Genomic DNA, 27,209 nt, shown 5'->3' on the forward strand with positions numbered 1-27,209 from the left:
TTTGGAAACCCTGTCCTAAATGTTACTGTGTCCCAAGCCCTGATGTTAGCTTCTGCCCATCTCATGCTGCCTACTTTCCCTGAGTGCCCTTACCCTAGTGCATGGCTGTAGTCCTTACCCATGGCTACTGTTCCTTCCTTGGAGCTCCGTCTCCACAGACTTTCCACAGATCACATTCTGAGATCCGTCAGCCTTTGAGATACAGCTGGCCTGTCCCAGAGTTGCCTCTCTGTCAGTGAATCCAAATCTGATTTCATCCCCTTTCCCAGATCCTGCTCTTCTGACATTTAATATTGGTAAATGGTTCTACAGTCCATCTCTTTACCCTAGGGGAAAACCTAGAAGGCACCCCCCACATTGCTTTTCATCACACTGAGTATCTCAGAGAGATGCCTTCTGTTCATCTCATTGCTGTAGCTTCAGCTTAGACTCTCCTCATTTCCGTCATAGGTCACAACCTCAGAAGTCTTCTAAATCAGCACTTAAGGTCGCACTTAAGCAATGACGGAAGTTACTATAGTTGCACTGTCCAACATGGTAGCTACTAGTCATGTGTAGCTCTTGACCGGGTTTAAATAGCCACATATGGATCCTGTCACAAGCATCCCTCCTAGTTCCTGGCACTAATAAACAAGCAACCCACCCCTGTAGCCTGACTTAGTGAGTGAAATGTAAAAATATGAAAGCCATATGAAGATGTTAGCAATACCGTCAATTACAATGTAATATCACAAATCAACTTTACTTCTTAGTTAAATAATTTTTTCATAAATTTTTACTTGCAACTTTTATTTCTAATTTTCTCACATAAGTACCCTAAATTGCCTCCATCATTAAAAATTACCTTTTTTAGGTTTTTTTGCCTACCAATATAAGCTATCTTTTTATAGTTCTTAACTTTTTTCCTACTGTCAATTATATATTTAATAAATACCACCATTAATTGCTGATTAAACATATTAGAGTTGACAAATATATAGTAATAGAAAGCAGATCAGTGGTTGCATGGTGGGGAGGTGGTAGAGATTACAAAGTGGCATGAAGCAACTTGTGGGTAGTGGATATGTTCTCCATCTTGATTGTAGTGAGGGTTTCTTGAGGGTATATATGTATATGTCAGAACTTTTCAAACTGTACATTTCAGTGTGTAATTTGTGTATCAATTATACCTCCCTAAAACTTTTTTAAAAATCCAGTTGAAGGCCGGGCGCGGTGGCTCACGCCTGTAATCCCAGCACTTTGGGAGGCCAAGATGGGTGGATCACGAGGTCAGGAGATCGAGACCATCCCGGCTAACACGGTGAAACCCCGTCTCTACTAAAAAATACAAAACATTAGCCAGGCGTGGTGGCAGGCGCCTATAGTCCCAGCTGCTCCAGAGGCTGAGGCAGGAGAATGGTGTGAACCTGGGAGGCAGAGCTTGCAGTGAGCAGAGATCAAGCCACTGCACTCCAGCCTGGGCGACAGAGCAAGACTCCGTCTCAAAAAAAAAAAAAAAAAAAAAATTCCAGTTGAAAACTTGCTCCCAGAAATATATAATGTAAAATCTACTAATAAATGTTAATGAAAGGGACAGCCTGTATTACACTTATTTGTTTAACTTTTTAGAGACAGGGTCCTGTTTGGTCTCCCAAGTTGGAGTGCAGTGGCCTGATAATAGCCCACTGCAGCCTCCAACTCCGGGGCTCAAGCAATCCTTTTGCCTCAGCCTCCCAATTAGTGAAGACTACAGGCCTCCACCACCATGCCTGGATAATGTTTTGATTTTTGTTTTTGTAAAGATTGGGTCTTGCTATTTTGCTCAGGCTGGTTGTGAACTTCTGGGCTCAAATAGTCCTCCTGCCTCAACCTCCCAAACCATTAGAATTACAGATGTGAGCCCCCATGCTTGCCCTGAACCTATATGACTAAAAATCTTTATTTTTACCCTTGTTAAATCTGCTGAGTTTTCCAGAGGTAAATTACTTCCCCGAGTTGCTCATTACATGTCATAATAAAAACAGCAAACACTTAGGCAGTGTATGCCTTGCACCAGGCACTGTTCTGGTTTATTCATTTGATCCTCACAAAAACCAACTACAGCAAATTGTACCTTCATTTTACATTGAGGAAATTGACAGACAAGGAGATTAAATAACTTGTCCAAGGTCATACTGCTACTAAGTGGTGGAACCAGTCTTTAAACACAGACACAAGTATTTAAGATTTTTAAAAATAACTTATAGTGACACATCATATGTTACGTTTAAATGTATCTACTTACATTTTAAATGCTCTAATTTGTGAAAATAACCAAAATCAAAATATTTTCTAAAGATCTGACAGGTTTGAGGCCGGGCGCGGTGGCTCAAGCCTGTAATCCCAGCACTTTGGGAGGCCGAGTTTTTTTTTTTAATTTTTTTTTTTTGAGATGGAGTCTCGCTCTGTCGCCCAGGCTGGAGTGCAGTGGTGCTATCTCGGCTCACTGCAAGCTCCACCTCCCGGGTTCATGCCATTCACCTGCCTCAGCCTCCCAAGGAGCTGGGACTACAGGCACCCACCACCATGCCCGGCTAATGTTTTCTATTTTTTAGTAGAGACAGGGTTTCACCGTGTTACCCAGGATGGTCTTGATCTCCTGACCTTGTGATCCGCCAGCCTCGGCCTCCCAAAGTGCTGGGATTACAGGCGTGAGCCATAGTGCCCAGCCCCTATACTACTGTTCGTAACCTTTTAAAGTGGTTTCAATTATAAAAACTGATTTTATCCTACCTTGCATTTTACTTTGAAACTGATTTTTCCCCTGAGAGTTCTGCTTTGTGATTTTAATTCTGTATTTTATTTTGTGAAACACTGAGTCTAGATATGACTTTTGAACATAATTTTTATATAACATAACTCAAAAAAAATTGTCGTTAAGGACTAGGAAGCAGTTTGTATTTTAAAGGAAGTTGATCTTCAAATGTCCTCTCAACAGATATTCTACTTTTGTGCTATTTCAATTTCATCTAGTTTACTGTAGCTCTTCACAGTTAGTTTCCTGTACATGTAAAAATAAGTAAAGTAGCAATCTCTCCGATGGAATCGGTGTCTGAGTCCTTGAAGTTGACCACAGACTGTAAGTAGCACAAACTCCAATCGTTTTCTATTAAGGTTACTATTTAATTTAAAAGACATTAAATCCTCTGTGTCAACCCATTAAGATTAATATGTGTGTTATTGATTCAATTTATGTTTTCACTTATCTTCTTGTTTCCTGAAATCCATTTTGGTATGGCTTTACAATATGTTTACAACTTGAAATTAATACAAACCCTTATTCCTTAAACACCAAATAAAACCTTCATTTCAGGATTTAATCAGTATAGTCTTTCTGGTTCTTATTATTCTAAATTGTTAGATTTCACTTTTCTGTGCTTGGTTCTTTCCTCTATTTGAAAACTGTGTCAGTTGACATCTGTGGAGTTATTCGGGGAAGAACTGGGAGCTACCGTCCTCTAGAAGCCAGTATTTTTATTGTAACTGAAATTAGAATGTTTGAAGAATGGAAAACATTGTATTTAGCAATATAGGAACAAGATGCATGAAACCGAAACAGTCTTCTCAGTCCTTATACCACTAGTAACATGGTAAGGCTTCAGCATCTGATTTTTGGCATTGTGAATACCCACTGGGCTCACACTTCAGACAGGGATTTGAAATAGTGGTGTATACCTTAGCCCTACTTACTTGCCTTTCAGTTGCCCGCAACTCACTCTCTCAGTCTGGATTGAGTGCATGCTCACTCCTTTCCTGTTCATCTAATCCCTCTGCCCGACCCAGTCCCATCACTATATTGCAGAAATCTCCCAGTGGGGGTGTGTGTTGGGAGATGAAAATCATTGTCACCTCCATCCACAGACCCCTATACAAAATCCTGGCTACATGCTGAGCCAATGAAGTTTACTGATGACCTACTGCAGAATTACCCTATTCTTCCTCTTGTGCCTTTACACCACTTGGTACTTTGCACATGATGGGATGGCAAGGTCTGTGGGGGCGTCTGCCCTCCCTCAGCATGTCCTCAAAGGACTCAGTCTCCATTTCGTCTCCAACACTTAGCCCATTTCTTTGCACATACCAGGTGTTCGGAAATGTGCACCCAGCCTCTGACTGACTCTGCCCTCAAGCTTATAATTTAGTAGGAAAAATAAAGTATGCACATTATTCTAAAGTACATGGTGGCCAGTCATGGTGGCTCTTGCCTGTAATCCTAGCACTTTTGGAGGCCGAAGACAGCAGATCACTTGAGGCCAGGAGTTCAAGACCAGCCTGGGCAACATGGTGAAACCCCATGTCTACTAAAATTACAAAAATTAGCTAGGCATGTTGGTGCGTGCCTGTAGTCCCAGCTATTTGGGAGGCTGACACACGAGAATCACTTGAACCCGGGAAGCGGTTTCAGTGAGCCGACATCATGCCACTGCATTCCAGCCTGCATGACAGAGCAAGACTCTATCTTAAAGTACATGGTAAAGGATGTAAATAACAGAGAAAGTGTCTTATGTGTCTTGTGGCTTGCAAAGACAATAAATACTTTTACAATTTCTGGATGAACAATACTAGTTGTCTTCAGAAAGAAGATACAGTTTTCACTTTGAGAGTGGGTTGGCATTTGAACAGAAGCCTGAAGGATAAGTAGGTCTTTGGCAGACAAGAAAAAGTGGAGGAATAGGAGAAATGTATGCCAAGCTGAGAGAAATGCAGAAGGTAGGTGGGGAGTGATCCGGTTTAATGAAGAGTTTAAGAGAACAGAATGGAAAGACAGGTTGGAATAGGTGAAAGAGGGTCTTGAATATTACACCAGAAGAGTAAACTTCATTTGGTGGCTGTACAGACTTTTTTGACTGTTACTGAGCAGGAGTGTGATGCAATCAGAACTTTAGGGAGATTCATCTAGTAGGTTCACAGCTATTATCTCCAACATCTAGAATACTACCTGGCATATAGTAGACCTTCCATAAATATTTTGAATATTTACAGAACCACATTAAGAGTTGTCATTTATTGATGTAGATGTGTAGAGAAATAAAACAATTTGGATGTGATATTTTTAGTTGACAGATATACACATAACTTCATCCTTGACCTTTCTTTCACTACCTTTGGCATTCCTGTTACAATTATCATCCCCCACTGTGATGACTTCCATAACATAGGAAACCTAAATCCAGCTTCCTGTTCTTTCCCGGCATTATTTGAGTTTTTCCCTCCAAAGCTACACAGAAGAAAGTCATCTAATCCAGGCCTCTTTCACGTGAAAGTTTGTTAGAATTTGTGTACAGTCATTATGTGCACAAAAAAGATTTCTCTTTCTAGGTTAAATATCCCCAGCCGCTTTAATTGTGTGACCATCCTAGTCACCATCCTCTTCATGTCTCTGGGATTAGCCAAGTGTGTCAGTGCCCTTAAAAACATGACATCAATACTGAGCAATGAGTCCAGAAATGTCTAAATTAGTACATTTCTCTGGCTTAAAGACTCTGGAAATATCCTCAACTAATCATTCTCTATATAATACTACCTTATCTGTGTATGATTCTTTACAATAAAAATATATATACTTCAGGCGCATTTTCCATGTCTCTCTCAATGTTATCGCTTCCTGGTTCAGGTCCTCATCACTCCAGACCTGCATCCTGTGTCTTGCTTTTCAGCTTTCTTGCCTGCTGCTACCAGATTTGTGTTCCTTAATCCGTGTTGTCATATGCAGGTCAGCAAGCACTCATTGATCATCTGTGGTGTGCTGGCCCTGCGCTCATGCCTCAAGGGATCAATTGTTCATGAGTAGGACAAGGCCTGTCCCTTAAGCTATGGGGGAACAATATTCATCTGACTATAACAACAGTAACAACATGCGGGAGGTTGCGCTGCAGCATGGATATATCCCCAGGACTGAGGACAGAGAGGGGCATTCTAGCATAGGTTTATGGAGATAGCATTTGACTAAGCTTTTACAAATTAAAACAGAGAAGAGGGTAAGAGTTATCCAGTCCAAGCATGGCAGGTCTAAGTGTACACTAATTTAGGGGACCCCCTGAGCAGAGCTCAGGATGTGTAACAGGAAGACTGGTACTAAGTGACCTGGAAAGGAAGATTAGAGCAGTAAGGAAGGACCTTGAGGGCCATCCCTGGGCGTCTGTTCTGATGATATAGGCACACTAAAGGACGGCCAGGCTCCCAAAATGCATCTCCGGAAAACAACACTAGTAGCATTTCCTAGTAGAAGACATTAGGGTCAACATTTGGACAGGCAGTTCAACCAGCAAGCTCATGGAGAGGCAGCTGGCAAGCCGACCAGGAGTAACCCCTATCCCTGCCATGGCAACTTTGGGCGTATCATTAACTTGTGGGGTCCTCACCTAAAATATAGGATAAATGCTCATATTTCCCCTGGCAGGGTTGTGGTGAGGTCTGAGAGATAATGGGTATCCAGTCCGGCCTCGCTTACAAGAAGGCGCTGACTTAACTTCGGGGATGGCTGCCGCGGCCGGGCACTGGCTACCGCGCCGGCAGCACCGAAGGGTACACGTGTCCGGGTCCCGCCGGCGGCCGCGGGAGGAGCCGCTGGAAGGCTAGACGGTGGGCCGCCTGGCTCCCGGAACTCCGCGGCTGGCGGCTGAGGCGCGCGCCGCGCTCGGCGCCCTTTGCTCTGATTGGGCGGGACGAGGCCCAGGGGTGGGCCGACAGACAAAGGGGGAGGCAGGAATTGGTCAAGTCCGGAGAGAGGGCGGGGCCTTGGCGCGCGCGGGAGGCGGGAGTGGAGTCCCCCGGGCTTTCTCTCTTAGCCCCGCCTCCTTCCCGGCTCCAGCCGGGGCCGGCGAGGCTGAGTGGCCGCTACGCTGCTCGCTGGCCTCCCAGTCTTCCCAGCAACCGGTGACACTGCCCGCGCGAGACTGACCACTCGCCGGCGCGGGCGAGAGGGACAGGAGCGTGACCTCCCCATCCCGAGGGGCCGGACGCTCGGGCGCCTCCGCGCTCCCCCAACTCGGAGGCCTCGCGCGCCGTTAGCCCCTTCCTCGCTCCCCCGCCCCAGTCCCGCAGTCCGGGAGGCGGGGGTCGGCGCCGGCTGAGTGGGAACCGCGCGGTGTCTGAAGAGCCAGTCGGCGACCGGTGAGGGGACTGAAGGGCAGGGGAGGGCACGGGTGGCGCGGGGCAGCGGTCCTCAGCTGTGGCTATTCTCCTCCCACCCGCCTCGGGCGACTGTTGTCAGCGGCGGTCGGGAGCGCCGCCCGGGCTACGAGTGACGCGGAGACACTGCGGAGCGAGCGATTGGCCGGACACGTCCGCGCGGCCTGCTCCTCCCAGGCCTTCCCCTCCGCCTGTCCTCACCGGTGCTCCCCGGGTGACCTTCGGGGCTGGCGTCACCATGGCGAACGTCGCCAGGCTGAGCCGGCTTAAGGGGGAACGGCCGGCACCGAGTTCTGGCAGCGTTAGACGCTCCCCACTACGTCTCTGGGGCCCGGTCTCGCCCTCCGAGTCGGCGGGCGCCGCAGGCGAGGGGCTAGGGTAGGCTCGGGGTTGGGGAGGGGCTCGCCCGAAGAAAGTTTGCCCAGCAACTTGTGACGCGCGCCGCCTGAGGCGTCCCCGGATTGGCTGCGCTACTGTGGGTCACGGAGAGCGACCTGTTCAGGTGCTGTGTTCCTCCTCCCGCGAATAGCTGTGCCCCGCTCTTAAGTACCAGGCACCAAGTCCCAGATGAGTGGCCAGCTTCCCTTCTTTCATGTTGGAGCGCACAGTTCGCGCAAGTGGAGCTATGGAAGTCCCATGCTGTGCTGCTCTAATCCTGTGAGGGATTCTTAGGGGTTGAGCGGGGAAGGACCGAAAAGGGCTGCAGACTGTTTAGGATGCCTGGAGTGGAGACCGGAGTTAAGCCCCTTACTCAGAGGCCCTCTTAAGAACTGTTCAGGGCCGGGCACAGTGGCTCATGCCAGTAATCCTAACACTTTGGGAGGCCAAAGTGGGAGGCTCTCTTGAGCTCGGGAGTTCAAGACCAGCCTGGGCAACATGGTGAGAACCCTCGTCTCTACAAAAAAAAATAATAATAATAATGATAATTAGTCGGGTGTGGTAGCACCTGCTCATAGTCCTAGCTCCGCAGGAGGCTGAGGCTGGAGGGTTGCTTGAGTCCAGGAGGGCGACGCTGCAGTGGGACAGTGATCAAATCACTGCATTCCAGCCTGGGTGACAGCAAGACCCTGTCTCAGAAAACAAACAAGAAAGACTGTCCTAGGGAGAGTAAATCCTAAGCACCGGATTTCTCAGTGTTAGCAATTTATTTTTTTATTTTTTTTCTGAGACGGAGCCTTGCTCTGTCGTCCAGGCTGGAGTACAGTGGCGCGATCTCGGCTCCTTGCAACCTCCGCCTCCTGGGCTCAAGTGATCCTCCCACCTCAGCCTCCCCGGTAGCTGAGACTACAGACGAGTGCCAGCACACCCGGCCGATTTTTGTATTTTTAGTAGAGACAGGGTTTCATTATGTTGGCCAGGCTGGTCTCGAGCGCCTGACCTCAAGTGATCTGCACCTTGGCCTCCCAAAGTGCTGGGATTACAGACATGAGCCACCGCGCCTGGCGAGACTTAGCAATATTTTGACCTTTCCATATGAAACACTATAATAATAGCTTTTTTTTTTTTTTTTTTTTTTTTTTTTGAGATGGAGTCTTACTCTGTCGCCCAGGCTGGAGTACAGTGGCATGATCTCGGCTCACTGCAACCTCTGCTTCTCAGGTTCAAGTGATTCTCCTGCCTCAGCCTCCCAAGTTAGCTGGTACTACAGGTGCGTGCCACCGTGCCCAGCTCATTTTTTGTTTTTTTAGTAAAGACAGGGTTTCACCATGTTGGCCAAGCTGGTCTCGAACTCCTGACCTCAGGTGATCTGCCCCCCTCGGCCTCCAAAAGTGCTAGGATTACAGGCGTGAGCCACCGCTCCTGGCCAACTTTCTTTACTAAAGTTTTCCCAACCGGGAGGATCAGACACTCCAAGTCTGCTATCGTAAAATCAGACAGCTAGTAATGGGAAGAACCAGAATTTGGATGCCTGCCTCTCTGGTTCTGCTACACAGGTTGCAGGCTCAACCCAGTAAACCAAAGCAGAGTATTTGTATATGTAGTGGGTAATGCTATGGAGGATAGGACGACTGTAGTCAGGTCCTTTCCTCCAGGGACCTAACATTTGGGAAAATTGGATTCCGGACTAATACATCACTTTTAAAAAGCACTGAATACCTTCTGTGTGCCCAAGTCCTTGCTAGGCCGAGGGAAGCTGCAAAAGATCTTATAGTCCATTCTCTCTCATCGGGGATGCTCTGGCCACTCTGGGCTTCAGTGTTGCCTGTGTCTCAAAAGGACAGGACAAACTCCCACTATGTATGTTCTCTCCTTGTCTACATCCATACCTTCTCTATACTTCCCAGATTTCACAGGAAAATCTTTGTGAAACCAAAACTTCCAAAAGAATGTATTTGGACTGGGTATGGTGACTCACACCTGTAATGCCAGCACTTTGGGAGGCTGAAGCAGGAGGATCACTTGAGGCCAGGAGTTCGAGACCAACCTAGGCAACAGGGCAAAACCCTGTGTCTACTAAAAATGCAAAAATTAGCTGTGGTAGCTCGAGCCTGTAATCCCAGCTCCTTGGGAGGCTGAAGCACAAGAATCACTTGAACCTGGGAGACAGAGCAAGACTCTGCCTCCAAAATAAAAAGAATGTGTTGGCTCATGATCACACTTAAGCACTTGAGCTGAGAGCGAACTGTCATTCCTATTTCCACCAGCTCCTTAGACATAGACTGAATCTGAAGCTGGAAGGAGCAACTTCTTTTGAAGTATTGGATTTTGTTTGTTTATGGGGGAAGGAAGCAAGGAGTGGCAGTTCTGGTGCTCTGAATTCCATTCCCCATCCGCACCTCCTAGAATAGGACTTAAATCTTTCTGGAGTCGACAGGAATCCCTGTTTCCTGTTACATTCACTGATTAATATATGCTCCTTCCAGCTTCAGATTCAGTCTGACATGTCTAAGGAGCTGGTGGAGACAGGAATAACAGTTCGCTCCTACCCCAAGTGCCTAAGTCTGATCATGATCCAAATACATTCTTTTGAAAGTTTTGGTTTCACAAAGATTTTCCTGTGAAATCTGGGGAGTATAGAGAAGGTATGGATGTGAACAGGGAGAGAACATACATAGTGGGAGTTTATCCTGTCTTGTTGAGACATGGGCAATGCTGAAGCCCAGAGTGGTCACAGCACCCCAGATCAGGGAGAATAAAGCTGAGCAATGAGTAGGAGGGAGGTCTGGAGGCAGGGGGAGCCTCTCTGAGAAAGGGTAGAGAGTCCTGAATGAAGGAGTGAGAGGGCTTTGCCAGTAGAAGGAACTGTAAGTGGCAAGGCCCCAAAACTGCCTCCTGAAAGCCAGGGAAACTTCTACTCCACACCTATCTAGAGTGGGGAATGGATAGTTTGCTTCTATCTCATCCAGATTTCAGGGCAGTCTGGGGGTATCACAGAATCCTGGAGACAGCAGCATCACTCAGGTCCTGAGGGGTAAGAATACAAGGAGAAGCCAGCAGAAGAATCACCGCTCCTGATGCAGCTACAACTCCCACCCTCCCACCGCCAGATCCTGCCCCTCTTCTCATGGAGACCATTCCATTCCTGGGTCAGGGCCCCAAGATGAACACAGTGCACACGGAGCATTCCCTGGGGCCCCAAGTGCTGGTTCTTGGGGTTGGCATTTTACCCTCTTGTCCCCTGGCTGCCTGGTGCTTCCCTGTGAATTTCACAGCCAGGTCTTTCCCTGCTGCTCAGTGAGCTGCTGCAAGCCTCTTGGGGCCTTTACGAAGGGGTGGGGCTGCCCTAGGGAGAGTGAGAGATGGGCTACATGGCCTGCTGACTTACTCCTGTCCCCAGACCCACCTGCCCACTTGTGCTGGATGACTGGACAAGCCTGTATAGGAAGCCCAGGTCACATCGGGGTTACTAATAACACCCACCTCAAAGGACTACTGGGAAGACAAAAGGGAGACACATGTACAAACATGTGAGAGTTCTTGTGTGTTAATACCAGTAACAACTGGTATGGTTTCACCTTCTGAGAGTCGCAGTGAGAGAAGGTTTTGCATAAGTCACAACCCCAAGTCCCTACCAGGTCTAGATGTCTAGTTTCCAAAACAGCAGGTAGACTTTTCTGGAGAGGGTGGCTAGGAACTAGGGCCTTGGAAAATGAGAGGAACAGCTCCCTCTATGCTTACTGAAGGTAAGGTCAGACAGGGTGAGTGACCTTTCCTCAACTAAAGCCCTCCAAGGACTGAGGTGGGCTAGCCTCCCTTCAAATGTTCCAGGATTTGGAAAGGCTATTTGGACAAGCACTATTCAATAAAAATAAAATATAAGCCACATTTATCATCTTAACTTTTCTTTAAAAATGGGTAAAATGTATTGTGATTTATTTCATTTAACCTAATATATCCAAAAATATTTCAACATATAATCAATGCTAAACATTATTAATGAGGCATTTTCATTCTTTTTAAATACTAAGTCTTTGAAATGAGGAGAGTATTTGGCTCTTACAAACCAACTCGGTTTGAACCAGCCATGTTTCAAGTGCTCAGTCACCACATGTGGCTCTGGGCTACTGTAGTAGACAGCATAGCATGGAACAGTTCCCCTCGGCCCTATTCCCTGCTGCCCAGACCAGGTTTACCAACTCTGACTTCAAGATGACCACTGGTGTCTTGTGAATCTTGACTTTTTGAGGTCTTTTGTCCCACCCCAGAAATGCTGGCATGGCAGAACAGATAACCAGGGAAGAAACATCTTTATTCTGATTGAAAATAAAGATTTTCAATTATTATTCAATTATTCAGAAACAAAATGACATATGAAACTCAGAAGTTTATCTTGCCCCTATTGTAAAGTTTTTCCATTAGCTTATCTTCCTTCTTAGTACCTGTTTTGTTTTGTTTTTTTAGTTATATGTATAGTATTTGTATTAAATGCTTGAAAGGTACTTACATTATTCAACAATGAGAATTTTCGCCTATTTGTACATATTTCCCCCTTCCCTCTTTCCGAACTTTCCTGTACTTTTTTTCCAAAGTGAAAGAGATTTGGTGGTATAGCAACTTTAAAACTCACATTCAGTCAGGAGAGTGGGGATTACAATGATCTAGAAGTCACTCTTTTTTTTTTGCACAGGAATAATTTTTCTTTCAGGTTTCTACTTCAAGCGTGATCCCTTTGCTTGTGGGATGAGCTCCAGCATGGGGTGAGGTACAGAAGAGAGACTCGAAGAGCCTGCCTTGGGACTTAAGCGCCAAGCCTGTACCCTAGCAAGTGTCTTACTCCACATCCGTAATGGAAGGAAATGGTACTGTTGTGTATATGCCGTTTAAGTGTTAAGTGTGCATGTTGGTATGTGTGCATTTGTCTTCCTTGGGCATGTGCCCTGGGAGAGGGTGGGCTCCTAGAAACATGGTTTGAGAGGTGCCATGGTCTCCAGATACCCAAGGAGGAGGCAGAGCACTCAGTGGGGCATGAGCATTGCTTTCTTTGGCATTTGGGATCAGCCACTGAGTCTCCAGGGAAGTTTTTATTTTCAGGAGGGCAAACATTCCTCTGAACTGACATCTAACCAGAATCAGCAGCCAGTGTCTGGATTGAAAGTCTGTCTGGAGGAACCAAGAATCTCTAAAGTCTACTTCAGCCTGGGTGTGATGGCTCACGCCTGTAATCCCAGCACTTTAGGAGGCCGAAGCGGGTGGATCACCTGAGGTCAGAAGTTCAAAACCAGCCTGGCCAACATGGTGAAACCCCATCTCTACTAAAAATACGAAACTTAGCCAGACACACTGTCATGCGCCTATAATCCCAGCTACTCGGGAGGCTGAGGCAAGGAGAATCCTTGAATCCGGGAGGCGGAGGTTGCAGTGAGCTAAGATCGGGTGACTGCACTCTAGCCTGGGCGACAGGGCAAGACTGTCAAAAAGTCTACTCCAGAGCTCCTGCTTGCATTTTTTGTTTAAAAATCATACTAATCATACTCTTTATATAAGATGTCTGGAATTTAAAATACTCTAGAGCTTCCCCCAACCAAAAAAAAAAAGTGGAGTGGTGGTGTGGATGAAACAAGAATGGTAAAATGGTGAGTGATTTGTGTACTATTCAGTTTTTTGTATTTTAAAATGTCCATTAAATAAATACCCTCCTCCTGAAAACATTTCCCTCCCTTTCTTCCCCTGCTCATTGTAATTCACATTTTCCCTTTTACTTCATCTCTGCTGGGCACAGCACATCCTACTCCAGAGGCACAAGAGGAGGACATCCCATGCTGGCTACTCCTGCCCAGCGTGGTGGGGGAGCAGAAGCTCCAGAGCCCAGACTTGCAGGTTTGCTGTTTTCACTTTACCCCATTTGTATCCAAAACATAAGGACCCTGTCTATGGGGGTATTTTAACCAAAGGTCTGAGTATTTATGATGAACTTTCATCTGCTAAGAAGAAAGTGACAGCTGACTAATTTATTTTGCGTCCTCTCCCTGATCTGTTGAGCAACAAGGGGCTATACTGTACTAGCAACTAGACCTAATCTCCAGTAAGGCTGGAGACTGGCCCGTGGGCCTTGAGAGAAGTAGTCAGTGCTGAGGCTAGCCAGGTGAGGAGGGCAGCCACATTGTGCTCTTGACTAGAGGGCAGGTGAGGTTTTGTGCACATACTACAAAGGCTGACCCTGCTCCCAGACAGCTGCCCGGAGCAACTTGTCAGAAGAATTCAGGGATATCATGTGAGACAAATAGGATAATAGAGCAGATTTGGTCTCCATAAAGGAGTTTTTCTGCTACTCCAGATTCTCAGATTCCTGTGGCTGGGACAGTGAGGAAATGCTGCAGAATGTTCATAAACAATATGTTTTTCTTGATCAGATTCATCATATTCAAACCTTCACAAACAACTTGGATATCCTGACAATTAATTATAGAAAGGATGCCCCTTCCTTCTCTCCAGCCTTTCCTGAAAACGGGAAAAGTGTTTCTCAGATAATGCCACCAACTTCTAATAATGTTTTTTGTGAATTATCTATGCTCCCGTTTTACCCCTTCCCTGGGTCCTGAGTTGCTTTCTCAACTTTGGGGCTGTATACTGGCATGGGGTAGTGTGTTTATCAAGTGCTGTCCAAAGCCAAGGAACAATATTTTGGAGTTTCTCAGATACCTTCCCTTGGCCAGGCCCCAGCCCCTTCTGTAACTTCAGGGTCTGAACCCTTTGCTTAGGCTGTGACTGTGCTTCATCACATTACCCGCTTTGTTCTTCCAGCCCAAGCCTGGCTGGGTTCATGTCAGTGACTCAGGAAAGCTGGGTCTTGGAGGAAGGCGTTGGTATAGTCTAAACGCAGGGGACTTCTCACTGCCCCATCCCGCCTTGGTCATTTCCTAATGTATCCCCAGACAAGGATCCCCATCTAAGGCCAGCAAACAGGCTTGGCGTTCCCTTCCCTCAGAGCAGTGTTGATGGTTCCCATGCTAATGCAAGCTCCCCTTTGAATCCATTCCTGTTTGTTCTCCAGGACACTTGTAGTTTCCCTCCTGCCCTTCCAAGTGGTTCAAGGACACCCCCTCCGTATTTCCGGGATGCCCATGGCTTTGCTTTGTCTTGGGGAAGGGAATCCTGGAGATGGACTACCTAAAGAAGTTATAACAAATAGGGAGTTCGTGTTCCCCTCTCCATTCCTTAGGAGCTGCTGCAGAGGCTCACAATGACCTTCTCCCCACAGGCTCACGGTGCAGGGTGAACCTGGCCACAGCTTACCTCTGGAACAGCCGCAGTGTCTGCCCTTAGAGAAGAACCCTGAAATCAGACCCGTTTTTGCGGCCTCCCCGTTTCCTCTCTGTTACAGTGCCCTTTCCAGGCCTTAAGAGAAGTAAAACTTAGCCGCAGCGTCAGGAGGTGGACCCCCGAATGTGAGCGGCACCGTTCCCTGTGAACCCATCCTCACCATGTTTGCCACATCTGGGGCAGTGGCAGCGGAGAAGCCTTACGCGTGCAGCGAGTGTGGCAAGAGCTTCTGCTACAGCTCAGTGCTGCTGCGACATGAACGAGCTCACGGCGGTGACGGCCGCTTCCGTTGTCTAGAATGCGGTGAGCGCTGTGCACGGGCTGCCGACCTCCGAGCGCACAGGCGCACCCATGCCGGCCAGACCCTCTACATCTGCAGTGAGTGCGGACAAAGCTTTCGCCACAGCGGCCGCCTTGACCTACACTTGGGTGCACACCGGCAGCGATGCCGCACTTGCCCCTGCCGCACATGCGGCCGCCGCTTCCCGCACCTCCCGGCGCTGCTCCTACACCGGCGTCGTCAGCACCTGCCAGAGCGGCCCCGCCGCTGCCCGTTGTGCGCCCGCACCTTCCGTCAGAGCGCGCTGCGCTTCCACCAGGCGCGGGCGCACCCCCCGGGCACAACCTCTGACCCTGCCGCCCCTCCCCACCGCTGCGCGCAGTGCCCGCGAGCCTTCCGGAGCGGCGCCGGGCTGCGGAGTCACGCGCGCATCCACGTGCCCCGGAGCCCCGTGCGACCCCGTGCCTCCGACGCCCACCAGTGTGGCGTATGCGGCAAGTGCTTTGGCAAGAGCTCTACGCTGACGCGACACCTGCAGACGCACTCCGGGGAGAAGCCCTTCAAGTGCCCGGAGTGCGGCAAGGGCTTCCTGGAGAGCGCCACGCTGGTGCGCCACCAGCGCACACACACGGGCGAGAAGCCGTACGCCTGTGGCGACTGCGGGCGCTGCTTCAGCGAGAGTTCCACGCTGCTGCGCCACCGGCGCAGCCATCAGGGCGAGCGGCCACACGCGTGCGCCACTTGTGGCAAGGGCTTCGGGCAGCGCTCCGACCTGGTGGTGCACCAGCGCATCCACACGGGCGAGAAGCCCTTCGCGTGCCCCGAGTGCGGCCGCCGCTTCAGCGACCGCTCGGACCTCACCAAGCACCGGCGCACGCACACCGGCGAGAAGCCCTACCGCTGCGAGCTGTGCGGCAAGCGGTTCACGTGCGTGTCCAATCTCAACGTGCATCGGCGCAACCATGCCGGCCACAAGCCACACAAATGCCCCGAGTGCAGCAAGGCCTTCAGCGTCGCTTCCAAGCTTGCACTACACCGCAAGACGCACCTGGGCGAACGGCCAGCGGAGTGCGCAGAGTGCGGCAAGTGCTTCAGCCACAGCCGCTCGCTGTCGCAGCATCAGCGGGCCCACACGCGCGCCCGCACCGCTGCCGCCGTTGCCATCCAGTCCGCAGTGGGCACTGCCCTCGTCTTCCAGGGGCCGGCTGAACAGGAAAATCCAAGGTTCTTTGTGTCCTAGTTGAGGGAGGCTTGCTGAGGCTTCTCTAAAGGTGGTTGGGAAGCACCTGTATACCATGGGGACAGCTGAGGCAACCTGTAGATGGAGGTTTGGGAAAAGACGATGTGGCCTCCCGCCTTTCCAGTTTCTGTTGGCCGCCCTTCACTTGGCCTCCTGCCTCGCCTCTACACCTACTCCCTGTCCGCCCTTTTGCCATCCTGTCCTCGTATAACTCGGATTCTCTCCTCAGGTGTAGGTGCAGGGAGTCCAGGAAACGGACTCCCCTGAGTGCAAGAGCCCAGGTGTTGGTGTGTCCCTTTAACGCCACTGTGCTCTCTGGTGTTTCCGATTTTCCTGCCTTTGTTCTGTCTTCTTTTGTCCCATCTCCTTATTCCAGCCCGCATCTTCTCCTTTCCGGATTACTTTTGTTGTCCTGCCTCTTCAGGTAATGGTCACAGATTTGGCTGTTACCAGCCCTGTGGCTTCTTAACTCTTGGTTCCCTGTTAACTCTCTGCTTCTGAGAAATGTGGGTATGGAGGTGGGAAAGCTCACTTCCAGGCAGCAGGATGTCCCCATGCTAGGAGCTGCCTGCACCCTGGCAGAGGTGGCCACTCACGTGAAGGTGGGCAGGGCCCTTAGCATGGCCACACGTCCCCCAGGCAGATCAAGGGGCCTCTCAGAACAATGTTCCCCAGCCAGGTGAGGAACATTTTCACTGGGACTCAGGCCAAAACCACATGGGTCCAAAAAGCCAGGCACTGCCAAGTGGAACATGAGGTTATTTCCAAATCATGGGAGCCACCAGGAGAGAGAGGGCAGAATGGAAAATCCCCTGGAGCTGGTCAACAACTTTTTGCTTATGGCTAGTGAAATAAAGTTGTTTGTTTGAGTTCTAGATGCCAAGCGCCCCCTTTGTCAAACCTAAGGCTGCTGACCAGAGTTTGGAAGTGATCCATTCAGTTCCAAGGTCTCTTGTACCTTCCCAAGGCAGCTCAGTCATCTTGTGTGGAGGACCACTGATTCCACACTAAAAGGTGAGACTTCAAGGCCTACACATGGGGTTTTCTCTGTTAATGGCAAGTACAAGATGGCTCAGAATCATGTCTTTCTGCTCCAGCCAGTCTGCCAGGAGTGACCCAGCACTCTCCAGATTATCTCTGCCTGCTCTATTTGAGTGTGAGGGTGGGTGTCTTACTCCTCAGGAAAGGGCTGCAAAGTGTCAAAGTGAGTCTGGAAAGCGTCAGCGGTGAGGGCCTGCACCTAAGCTGCATTCTGGTACATGGTTTCAAAGGGATCCAGGATTTCTGCACCTCAGGTGCCAAAACACTCGCTCTGCCCACACATGCCTGCATAAAATACTCTGTTTATTTTGTCCTTTAGGAAGACTAAAGTAGTCCAGCTCCCCTACAGCCCAGTCTTGTCCCCATCCTACACTCTGTCCCCTTAGTTCCTGGGGACCAAGCATCTGGTGTTTCTCAAGCAGACCCTCTCCTCATTGCTCCTTTTCAGTCCCTGGAGTCTGGCTCCCCAAAGCCAAAGCTGGAGAGCTCATTGCTGAGGAAGCAGGATTGGAGCCTGAGGAGATGCAGAGGGCCTGGACCCCTCGCTGGATCCCAGAGGCCCAGGGGCAGAGATGCTGGGACAGGGCTCTAGGGAACCACTGGGTGACTCTTGAGGGGCCAGGAGCAGGACTGGGTGACTTTTGCTACGGTGGGCTGCAACACTGTCTGGCTTCTCAAAGCGCTTGCCGCAGAATTCGCAGGGGAAGCGCAAGGCAGCCACCGTCTCTGCATGCTTGCGCTGGTGCCAGTTCAGGGAGGCCTTCTGGCGGCAGGTAAACCCACATATCTCACACCTGGAGTTAGGGACAGAGGAGGGAAGGAACAGACCTCAGGCCATCTTGACTTCCCTAGGGGGTTCCTCCTGCTCCCCAATGCCTAGGTGTCCTATATATGCCTAGCTTCCAGACTCCACCTCCTCCCTTCTGGCCCCTGGCCCTCAGACCCCAATCCAGCACTCACTGCAGGGGTTTTTCTCCAGTGTGGATACGTCGGTGGATGACAAGGTTGCTGCTAGTGCGGAAAGACCGGGCGCAGAACTCACAGATGTAGTCCCGGGTGTCTGCAGGCATATGAGGAACACTCCAGCATCTGCCCCCACCCTGTGGCCCCTCCTTGGCCCACCCCACCCACTATCCCTCACCGGAGTACACCAGTATCAGACGTCAGGAGGCTCAGGTTCTAATCAGTTGTTATCTGATCATGGAGCCCGTCTGGACCTCCCTTACCTGACGGGTCATGAGGTCCCTTGACCTGATGGGTCAAGTAAGACATGAACCCAGCTAAAAGACCTCATTATTGTCCACCCCACCTCCTGCCCGCCAATCACACTCAAACCAATGAACTCCCGATGGAGATGCACCACCCCACCTCAGCCTCTAGGCTGGTTCTTTCTCAAAGGAGACCCATGCAATGGAGAGCTGGGTCCTTATGTATGACCTGAAGGCCCTGGGCGGCAGCCAAGCAGAAGCTGGGAGTCCACAATGGGAATTAGGATTGAAGCTCAAAGCCCAAGGACAGACTCTGGCACCTGGAACCATCTACCACCTATTCAGGCTTGCATATCCCACCTGTCCCAGACCCTATCAGTGCCCAGTGGAACTACCTGTCTGCAGGCAGCCAGTCCCCTCTCCTCTTTTTTTTTCCTGAAACTGCACTCCCTGCTTGTTCCAATAGCACCTGCCTGTTGCCCATGGTCAGTGTTGCCAGCAGCTCTCACAGGCTGCTGTGGCTTCTCTAACCCACCAAACCTCAGGGTCTACAGTAGAAAAGGCATCTCTGCTTTTCATGGTGCCCTTTAGACCACCTCTAACATCACCACCTCTCTGAAGACCCCACCATCAGACCACACACACACACACCTGCAGCCTCTTCCTTCGGCCCCATCACTCCCCATCCACGTAACTCTAGGTTCAGCCCCTCTACTCCTGTCAGCCACTACTCCTGCTGTCGATCAGCACTCCAGCCCTCTGTTCCCTGACCTCGCTGACCTCATCGCCCACCCTCCTTAGTCACCAGTCTCAGGTCACACCCGTGCACTGCACCACTTCAGAAATTGCTATTTCTTCTAAGATACAGTGGGTTGGGGGGAGAAAAAAAGAAAGTGTGATTTCAAACATCCTGGTTCCTGCCAGGGCCTCCTAGCTTGTGCTCTTGCTATGATAATCCCATGACTCCAGGCCAGTCCACTGGCCCCACCATCTTCCCTCTGAGCCCCATCCCCGCTCACCTGCATTTCCACAGCCATCTTTGTTGCCTTCTTTCATTCACACTACCAATCTTCCTGTCCCTCTCTCCGTCCACTGTACCTGCTTGGTTAAAGCCCAACTCAGGATAAACACAACTTTTGGTCTGCTCCAGGCCTGCACGTGTGTACTGTAGGGGGCACAGTCTGCCTCTTGGCCACTCTCTTCATCTAGTCACAAATCTTAAGGCCCCCTTCTTGCCCTACTGCGTCTGCATTTCCCTCATCAGTTTACTTTTCCAACTTTCTAGAAATACAGAAGACATTTCACACCACCTCCTCTCTCCACCAGCCTCCACCACCCCCAGCCTACCAGCCTTACTCAGCAGGGCTCGTTTCTAAAGTCGCCAAGAAACTAGAACACCCACATCTTCTGCCCACCAAATCCACTATTCAACTTGCATCTGTGCCTATATAAACAACTACTCAAACTGTTCCCCCCGGCAGCCCTCCACTGTGCCCCTCAAGACTGACCCCTTCTCACTTGAGGTCCCCCACTCCACTCCAGCATCAGCAGTAAGCCTTTCTCTATGGAATCATTCCCATCTCTGTGCCCTGAGCCCACAGCCTTCCAGCTAAGGCTCCATTTCTCTGCCCATCCTCAGAGCAAAACACAGAGCTGTCCATACTTGCTGTCTCCACTCTGCCTTGAACGCACATCTGGTCACCTGTTCCCAGCTCACATTTGGCCTGTCGCACTGGCAATCATCCCCCCTTCCTCCCTGAAGCATTTTCTATACTCAGCTCCTCAGATACCACTCTCTCCATCTTCCTCACTACTCACCTGGCTTGTCCTCTGATGGCTGGAGTGCCATGACACTCACTTCCTCTATCTAGGGACACTCTGGCCTCATGGCTCTAAATACCACCCATATGCTCATGACCCACACATTTATATTTGTATTTTTGCCGGACATCTTCCCTGATCTCCACATTCACATCTCCTGGATGTTTAATTAGCACGTTTCAAATCAAATCTCCCTTCCCAAGACCATTTCTCCCTTGTTTTCAGAAAAATCACATCACCTTCGGCATGGTTGCTGAGGCTGGAATCCTCCAAATTACCCAACTCCTCCCTGCCCACTCGGCTGTAGCCAACCCATCCTTCCCACAGCAGCCCATTTGGCTGCATCTGCACACACACTGGCCTCCAGCCACTCCTCACTGACTCAGCTGCTACCAGCAAATCCAGGCACCACCTTGCCCTCTTGCGCATCTCTGCAGTCATCTCACAGTTGAGTGCCCTGGTTCTGCTCATCTGAGGTCCCCCTATTCACACAGCAGCCACAATGGTTTTTTAAAAAGTCAGCCATGTCCCTCTGCCATTCAAGACTGCGACGGCACCCATCTCACTTAAAGCAGACGCCACACTGTCCTGTGGATGGTCTGAGGCATCCACCAACTATGTGACTTCTCTTCCTTTCTCAGCTCCTGGCCTTCCTATTCCTGGAACATGTCACCCAGATGCCACCTAAGGGCCTTCCCACAGGCGCTGTCCATAGTCTATAAGGTGCAGGTCTCCATTCCTCACTTCACTTCAGTCTTTACTCAAAGCATCTTCTCTTTCTACAATAGCAACTCCTCCTTATGCTCTCCTCGTTTCCCTAGCTTCCACTTTTCTTCATAGCCCTGGATCACTAAAGTGGATGTCTCAAGAGGGTTAGCGCTGCCTACTCTGTTCATTGCTGTACCCAGTACCCAGAACAGTTTAAAACAAGCAGGTGTTCAACACACAGGGCATGCAGGATGAGTGAGAGTCATCCCTCGGAGGGAGGTGAAGAAACCCACAGAGTGGGAGCTGCCAGGACCCCGTAGAGGGGGAGGTGAAGAAACCCAGAGCCCGGGGTGACGGGGCCCAGAGGAAGGTGGAGCTCCACCACTCACCACTGTGCAGCTTCATGTGCTCCTTCAGGTGTTTCTTAAAGTTGAAGGACTTCCCACAGGCTGGCTCTGGGCAGGAGAAAGACTTCTGGTGGATGTGCTGGTACTTTTTGTGGTGCTAGAGAAGGAAGTGGGTGGTAGGGAGAGAAGAGGCAAAAGGATAGCCACCCCCCACAGGGAGATCAATTGAGCTGACCCAGCAGGCATGCTCCTCTGTCCCCTTCCTGGCCCTGTGCCCCAGCAGTTCTCCCTGTCATGGCTCATTTCCTTGAGGCTCAGTCCTCACCTCCACCATGAGCCCCACGCCCATCCCATCCTGACCACTCAACTCTCCTGTCACCCTGTTCTGTGCTTGACTTCCATGATCTCAGCTCCTTGTCACACTCTCACCCTGCAATGTTCCCTGTACAAAGTATCACTCTGGGTGACACCCCTGGTTCACCTAATCATGAATGCACTACCTGCTGCGGAGGGGAAAGCAGTTTGGGTAAGTATGATGATCCTATTTAATGTCAATATTCACGTGCAACAGTATCTCCCCAACTGCCTGCTTTTTAATACTTCGCCATGGATATTTATATGATTTTCTTCTAAATCTGCTTGGGAAACACACACACACACACACACACACTCAACCTAGAACACTATTAAGGGTAACAGGCTCTTCAACCTTAACTCCTAAATATCGAAGTCATTTCTCTTTTCACTGGCCTAAGTTGGCATCCTCGCTCACTAAACTGCATGGGCTGTCCCCTTCTTTAGAATCCCGTTTTTCCACAGTTACACTTCCAGGGGCTGCTTTGGTCTCCTCCATAACAGACTCCAGAAGGTCTGACATGCCCTGCTGAATGCTCTTCGCAGCCTAGAGCTGCCCTGTCATCCCGGTCGTTCTCCCTTTTCACTTGACTCCTCTGTCATCTCCTGTGGGCAGCACTCTCCCCGTCTTCTACCCTCACCTCCATCGCAGTGTCTGTGGCCCTCCCCAGCCTTGGCACCTGCTGTTCCAAGTGCTCTGTCTGACTGTAGGGATTGGACCCTTCCCCCTCTGTGCCTCAAATTTCTCAGCCAGCGAGTAAGATTGGGGACAGGACCATCTCCTAGCCCACTTCACTCTAGGAATAGCCTCTCAAGCCAGGAGATGAGGCAGCCCAGGCATGGACTCTGAAGCCAGGCCACCAGGCTCAGAACCCTAGCACTAAGACACACTAGCTGAAGAGCCTTGAGCAACGCCTAACCTTTCTGTCTGCAAAGTGGGAATAATATCAGCACCTAATCCATGGGGATATTGTGAGAACCAGAAGACTTCACACATGTCAAGTGCCCAGGACTGTCAGCACCTCCAGGGGAGCCTGATGCATGCCACTTCATCTCTGTGTGGCCTCCACGGAACAAGCAGTAGAGGGCCGCGGCTCTGTGCGCCTGAGGCATGGTTTCATCTACCAGTTGTCTGACTCAATGATTACTAATTATAGGAAAGCTCTGCATGTCCCTCATAACCCTCTGCTTCCCAGCTCTGAATCCTCCCATGCCTTAAGATCCTTTTCCTCAGTTTCTCTTTTAGCCCTTTTCCCTCACCCCAGCAGCCACACAGGCCCCAACCTGTGCCCCTCACATTCAAATACTGCCGGTTGGAAAAGATCCTTCCACAGCCAGGGAAGTCACAAGGCATCAGCTCTCTTTTGGCAGCTTTCCTGGGGAGAAGAATGGAGAGGAGCAGGATGACTCCTGCCTGCCCTTCTCTGCCTCCCTCCTGTGGGCCCTCCCCAGAACCCCATCTCCCCAAGTCCTACCTAATTCTCTTGGGGCCAATCTGTGCAGTGTCCTCATCCCAGGCCGGGGTTGGAGCAGACTGGGCCTGACTCCCAGTGCTATGGGCAGCAAAGAGGGAGCAGAGGGCCTCGAGGGAGGGCCACATCCCAGAACGCCCCTGCCCTTTCTGTCTCAGCCATCAGGTTACCTGGCCAGGGCCTCAGTCTGCTGGGCCGCTTGAGGGGTCCTGCTGAGCTCTGGCTGCACCCCGACTTCTGCAAGTGGAGGAGCTCTGGAACCCAGTGAGGACGCTGACAAGGACGGCACAGCAAGAGGAGTGGAGAGTGCTGCAGGGGCTGGTGGTGTCTCCCCCTCTTTAGGCGTGCAGGTGACAGGGGAAGGGAGTAGTCTGGGGGCATCAGGCTCACTACTGAAAGGAGAACAAAGAGGAAGATGGCATTAACTCTCTGGGCAGTCAGCTAGCCCCAGCCCGACCCTAGCCCCTAAACTGAAAAGACCTCAAACCTGAAACAACCCTACCCCCACCCTAGGCTCCCCATTCATATCTGCTTTCAGCCCTCAATCTCCCTGCGCCTGACTTCACCCCTTTTCACCCACGCAGTTCAAAGCCCCTAGTTCTTTTTGCCTTCCTCAAAACCCACCCTTCCCTCCACACCAAGCCCTTCCCTCTAGTCTGTAAAGCTATGAACTGCCAGGCCAGCTGCCTCCCTCTCTTGCTCTGCTCAGCATTCTCCCTCAACCCCAACTTGCTCATCTGGGGAAGAGCTGTAGGTCCATAAGCTGGCATCACTGAGCATCTCCTCTTCATCCTCATCATCGTCCTCTTCTTCCTCACCCTCTTCCTCTCCTGGAGGTGGGAAGGTCTCTGGTGGGGGTCCCACCCTCCTGCAGGCCCAAAGAAGGCAAGTCTGAGGTCCTGCTCCCTCATCCTACCATCTATGCAATTCCGCCCTTTCCCTCCTACCCACATCCTCACCTGGGCAACCTGGCCTCTTGAGTCCTCTCATCATGCTCAGATTCCAAATCTGTGGGACAGGCAAAGTCAAAAGGGAAGGAACTCTGGACTCAAGGGATGAGGACATGTAAAGTTCTAAGGTCTGAAGTGATGGGAGACTCCTTTTTTTTTTTTTTTTTTTAAATAGAGATAGGGTCTCACTGTGTTGCCCAGGCTGGTCTCAAACTCCTGGGCTCAAGCAATCCTCTTGCCTCAGCCTCCCAGAGTGCTAGGACTATAGGTGTGAACCACTGCACCCAGGCAGAGACTCTTGAGGAGGAGGGAGCAGAGGCTATTGGAGTAGGAGGAGCTGTTCTATTTCAGAGATGATATTCACACAGTTCACAAAACTATACAGTCAAAAATCTCCTTTCCAATACTGTCCCCCCATCGCCTACTTCTTCCCACAGGCAACCTGGTTTCCTATGTGCCTTCCAGAGATATGTTATACATTCACAAGTACTTACACACACACACACTCATTTTCCCCTTATTTGTATTTTTCACCAATGATAGCATACCATACACTGTATTTTGTTCTGCTTTTCGTGCCCAACAATGTATTTGATGATATATTTCTTTGTCAACATAGAGTTTTTCCATTGAAAAAGGATGATTTTTAGAGAACAGGGTTCTGAGCTACAGAAAATGGGAAACCTCTTTCCTCCCTTTTCTCCACAACTCTGCTTTTTCCCAGCCTACCTGCAAGCTCCTGCCCACTCGTGGCCTCAGAACACCAACTTCTCCGGGCAGTATGTGGAAGGGAGGCTGGCTTGGGTGCCTCTGAAGGTGTGGGGCTCAAAGAGGGTCCCCAGGAGAAGGTATGGCCTGCTGAGCACTCCCACACAAGCCCCCCATCTTGGCCGCCAGGCCCCCGAAGGCCGGGCACCAGGCTGCACTCTCGGCTGTGGGCATGAGACAAGAGCACCAGATACTGCAGACGTTTTGGAGGCAAAGGCTCAGGACCTGGAGGGGTGGGGGAAGCAGTCAGGCTGAACTGGGAAGTCTCCTCCTCTCACCCTGGAAAGCCATACCCAGGGAGCCCTGTTCCCTCAAACCCCAGGGCAACCTCAGCCACAGTCCAATTTATCATTCTTCAGAACCTAGACACACTGGATCCTGAGACATTGCTCCCTTCCCCACCCAGAGGTTGCTCCCATCAAACTACCCCGTGCTCCCCAACTCACCCCACCCTTCCCAAACTCACTCAGGGCTCCCTTTGAAAGGAGGGTGTTTCTGGGTCACCCTGTGGCCCCTCTTCCCTCTGGCTCTCACCCCCTGCCATCCCCTACCTACCTGCACAGAGGACACAGCCTGAAGAAGTGTACCTGCCAGGAGGAGAAGAGGCAGGTCAGGACTCAGGTGGCCAGCCACCCTCGGCCCTGGGCACTCACACATGTAAGGGGCCAGCCCTAAGGGCCGCTATTCGCTGAGACCATGAGGAGGGGAGCAGGACCCTGGGAGGCCACAAGTCACACAGGCCGTCCTGGTACAGTGAGAAACCTGAGGGTGGAAAAGAGCAGCAGGACAGGCCCTGGAGAGGAGGCTAGGGGCTGCTGCCTGGGTACCCTCCCCCAAGCCCCTCTCCCGGCCCCTAACCGGTCCAACAGGAACTTGGCGAGCTGCGAGTGCAGGGAGAAGCCCAGCCGCTCCTTGAGGAGGCACCACTGCTCCATGTGGCCGCCCAGGCGGATGCGGCACTTGCTGCGGCGCGCGTCCAGCTGCCGCCGCTTCTCCCGCCGCCTGCAGGACACGTCCACCGCCGGGGAGGAAGCCATGTGCACCAGAGGCTGGAGGGTGGAAGATGTCTTCAGCGCCCAGCCGATCCTGGGGGTCGAGGACCCGGCTCCACCTGTCGTTGGGGCCTCAGTTTCCTCATCAGTGAGGAAGACTCACTGATCTATGCAATTCCGGGGCAAGACTAAACTATTTCAACAGCAGTGGCAGGTGTGGAGCAAACCCCGTCCTTCTGCGCTACAGGGTGTGGAAGCTCAGCGCTACCATGTGGGTGTCGTCGGGGGGGAGGCCGGCAGACACAAGCAGGCAGAACAAAGGCCTGCGCCCTCCAGTCCACTGAAGTGGAGCCGTGGGGAAGGGGCGAGAGACTTTCACGGGAAATTTCAACTGGGCTGGAGGGGTCCACACATTTCATCTTGAAGAGGGCAGCGGCCTTTACCGCTTTGTAGGGGAAGGAAAGGTCGCGTCCTGGCGTGCTCCTGGGAGCGCTCTTCACAGTTGGGACGAGTGACGGTGGGGCCGGGGTCAGAGGCCTGGAAGGCGCCCCCCACCCCGTCTTGGGCACCCCCACTTAATGCTGGCAGTGAGTGGAGCGGACCAATCCCAATGGCACCTCCCAGGTTGCCCAGAACCCCGTCGCGACCCACCCCCACCCCGACATTACCTGTGCGCCCCCACTCGCCCTCACCCCGACTGCGCCTGCGCCTGCGCCTCCCGGGCGAGGCGAGCAGCCCCGGAGCTGCTGGAAGACAGGGGCCCACCTCGCGCGCGCAGCGTTTCTCTTTTAAGAAGAAACGGTGCTTCTCGGCGTCGGCTGCGGCATCCCGGAACTGAGGCCCGCGCCCCAGAGGGAGGGGCGAGTCGGAGGCCGACGGCGTGCGCCTGCGCACTGGGTGCCCCGCGCAACGCCCGCCGGGAACCGTGGTTCCCCGACTCGAGTCGCCCGCGCGTGTCACGGAGCCCCGCGGCAATTGTGGTTGCGTCGCTTCTGTGGTGAGCGTCTGCGCTTGGTGACCAAAGGTTTGAGGGAAAGTGGAAGAGACAGGGTCAGGCCTCCTGCGCTCCAGCCCCAGCCCATCGGCCTGTCTGGGGCGTTGCCTCTTCGCTTGTTCCAGTTTTGCATTCACCTTCCATTTCCCCCTCACAGTTGCCGCCCGCAAACGTGATGCAGAAC

General features: G+C 51.2%; 2 protein-coding genes across 18 annotated transcripts; one reads left to right on the plus strand and one right to left on the minus strand.

The window, feature by feature from the left end:
• The first annotated feature begins 6,563 nt into the window (after positions 1–6,563).
• ZNF672 (zinc finger protein 672) lies at positions 6,564–17,247 on the plus strand. 12 transcript variants are annotated; one of them, XM_025377806.1, is made up of 5 exons: positions 7,627–7,651; positions 10,504–10,561; positions 12,236–12,389; positions 13,310–13,407; positions 14,789–17,247. In XM_025377806.1, the coding sequence occupies exon 5, from the start codon at positions 15,012–15,014 to the stop codon at positions 16,368–16,370; it is 1,359 nt and encodes a 452-aa protein (XP_025233591.1). In that variant the 5' UTR covers positions 7,627–7,651; positions 10,504–10,561; positions 12,236–12,389; positions 13,310–13,407; positions 14,789–15,011; the 3' UTR covers positions 16,371–17,247. The 12 variants fall into 12 exon arrangements, 11 of the variants coding, with proteins under 11 accessions (XP_025233571.1, XP_025233562.1, XP_025233577.1 ...); XM_025377812.1 differs by lacking the exon at positions 7,627–7,651 and adding an exon at positions 7,671–7,806; XR_003118286.1 differs by lacking the exons at positions 7,627–7,651; positions 10,504–10,561; positions 14,789–17,247 and adding exons at positions 6,564–7,131; positions 13,941–14,591.
• A 446-nt stretch (positions 17,248–17,693) lies between these two features.
• Positions 17,694–26,898, minus strand: ZNF692 (zinc finger protein 692). Of its 6 annotated transcripts, none has more exons than XM_025377749.1 (12): positions 26,700–26,898; positions 25,898–26,088; positions 25,595–25,626; positions 25,001–25,264; positions 24,281–24,329; positions 24,055–24,189; positions 23,492–23,710; positions 23,325–23,402; positions 23,147–23,225; positions 21,538–21,652; positions 18,372–18,471; positions 17,694–18,205 (listed from the first exon to the last, which is right to left on the minus strand). In XM_025377749.1, exons 2-12 carry the CDS (start codon positions 26,074–26,076, stop codon positions 17,899–17,901), a joined length of 1,557 nt encoding a protein of 518 aa, XP_025233534.1. In that variant the 5' UTR covers positions 26,077–26,088; positions 26,700–26,898; the 3' UTR covers positions 17,694–17,898. The 6 variants fall into 6 exon arrangements, with proteins under 6 accessions (XP_025233534.1, XP_025233524.1, XP_025233551.1 ...); XM_025377739.1 differs by having other exon boundaries at positions 23,492–23,713; XM_025377766.1 differs by having other exon boundaries at positions 23,492–23,713; positions 25,506–25,801.
• Positions 26,899–27,209: the final 311 nt, after the last annotated feature.

The sequence above is a fragment of the Theropithecus gelada genome, chromosome 1, assembly GCF_003255815.1.
Source record: "Theropithecus gelada isolate Dixy chromosome 1, Tgel_1.0, whole genome shotgun sequence".
NCBI lineage: Eukaryota > Metazoa > Chordata > Mammalia > Primates > Cercopithecidae > Theropithecus > Theropithecus gelada.

Bases quoted from the DNA above. Each gene is read 5' to 3' on its own strand.
- ZNF692 (XM_025377732.1), bottom strand. The intron at 24,190-24,280 runs GTGAGGATGTGG...TTGGGCCTGCAG, and splicing joins CAAGAGGCCAGGTTGCCCAG to GAGGGTGGGACCCCCACCAG. The intron at 21,653-23,146 runs GTGAGGGGCACA...TTCCTTCTCTAG, and splicing joins CCAACCGGCAGTATTTGAAT to CACCACAAAAAGTACCAGCA.
- ZNF672 (XM_025377786.1), top strand. From the start codon at position 15,012: ATGTTTGCCACATCTGGGGCAGTGGCAGCGGAGAAGCCTTACGCGTGC.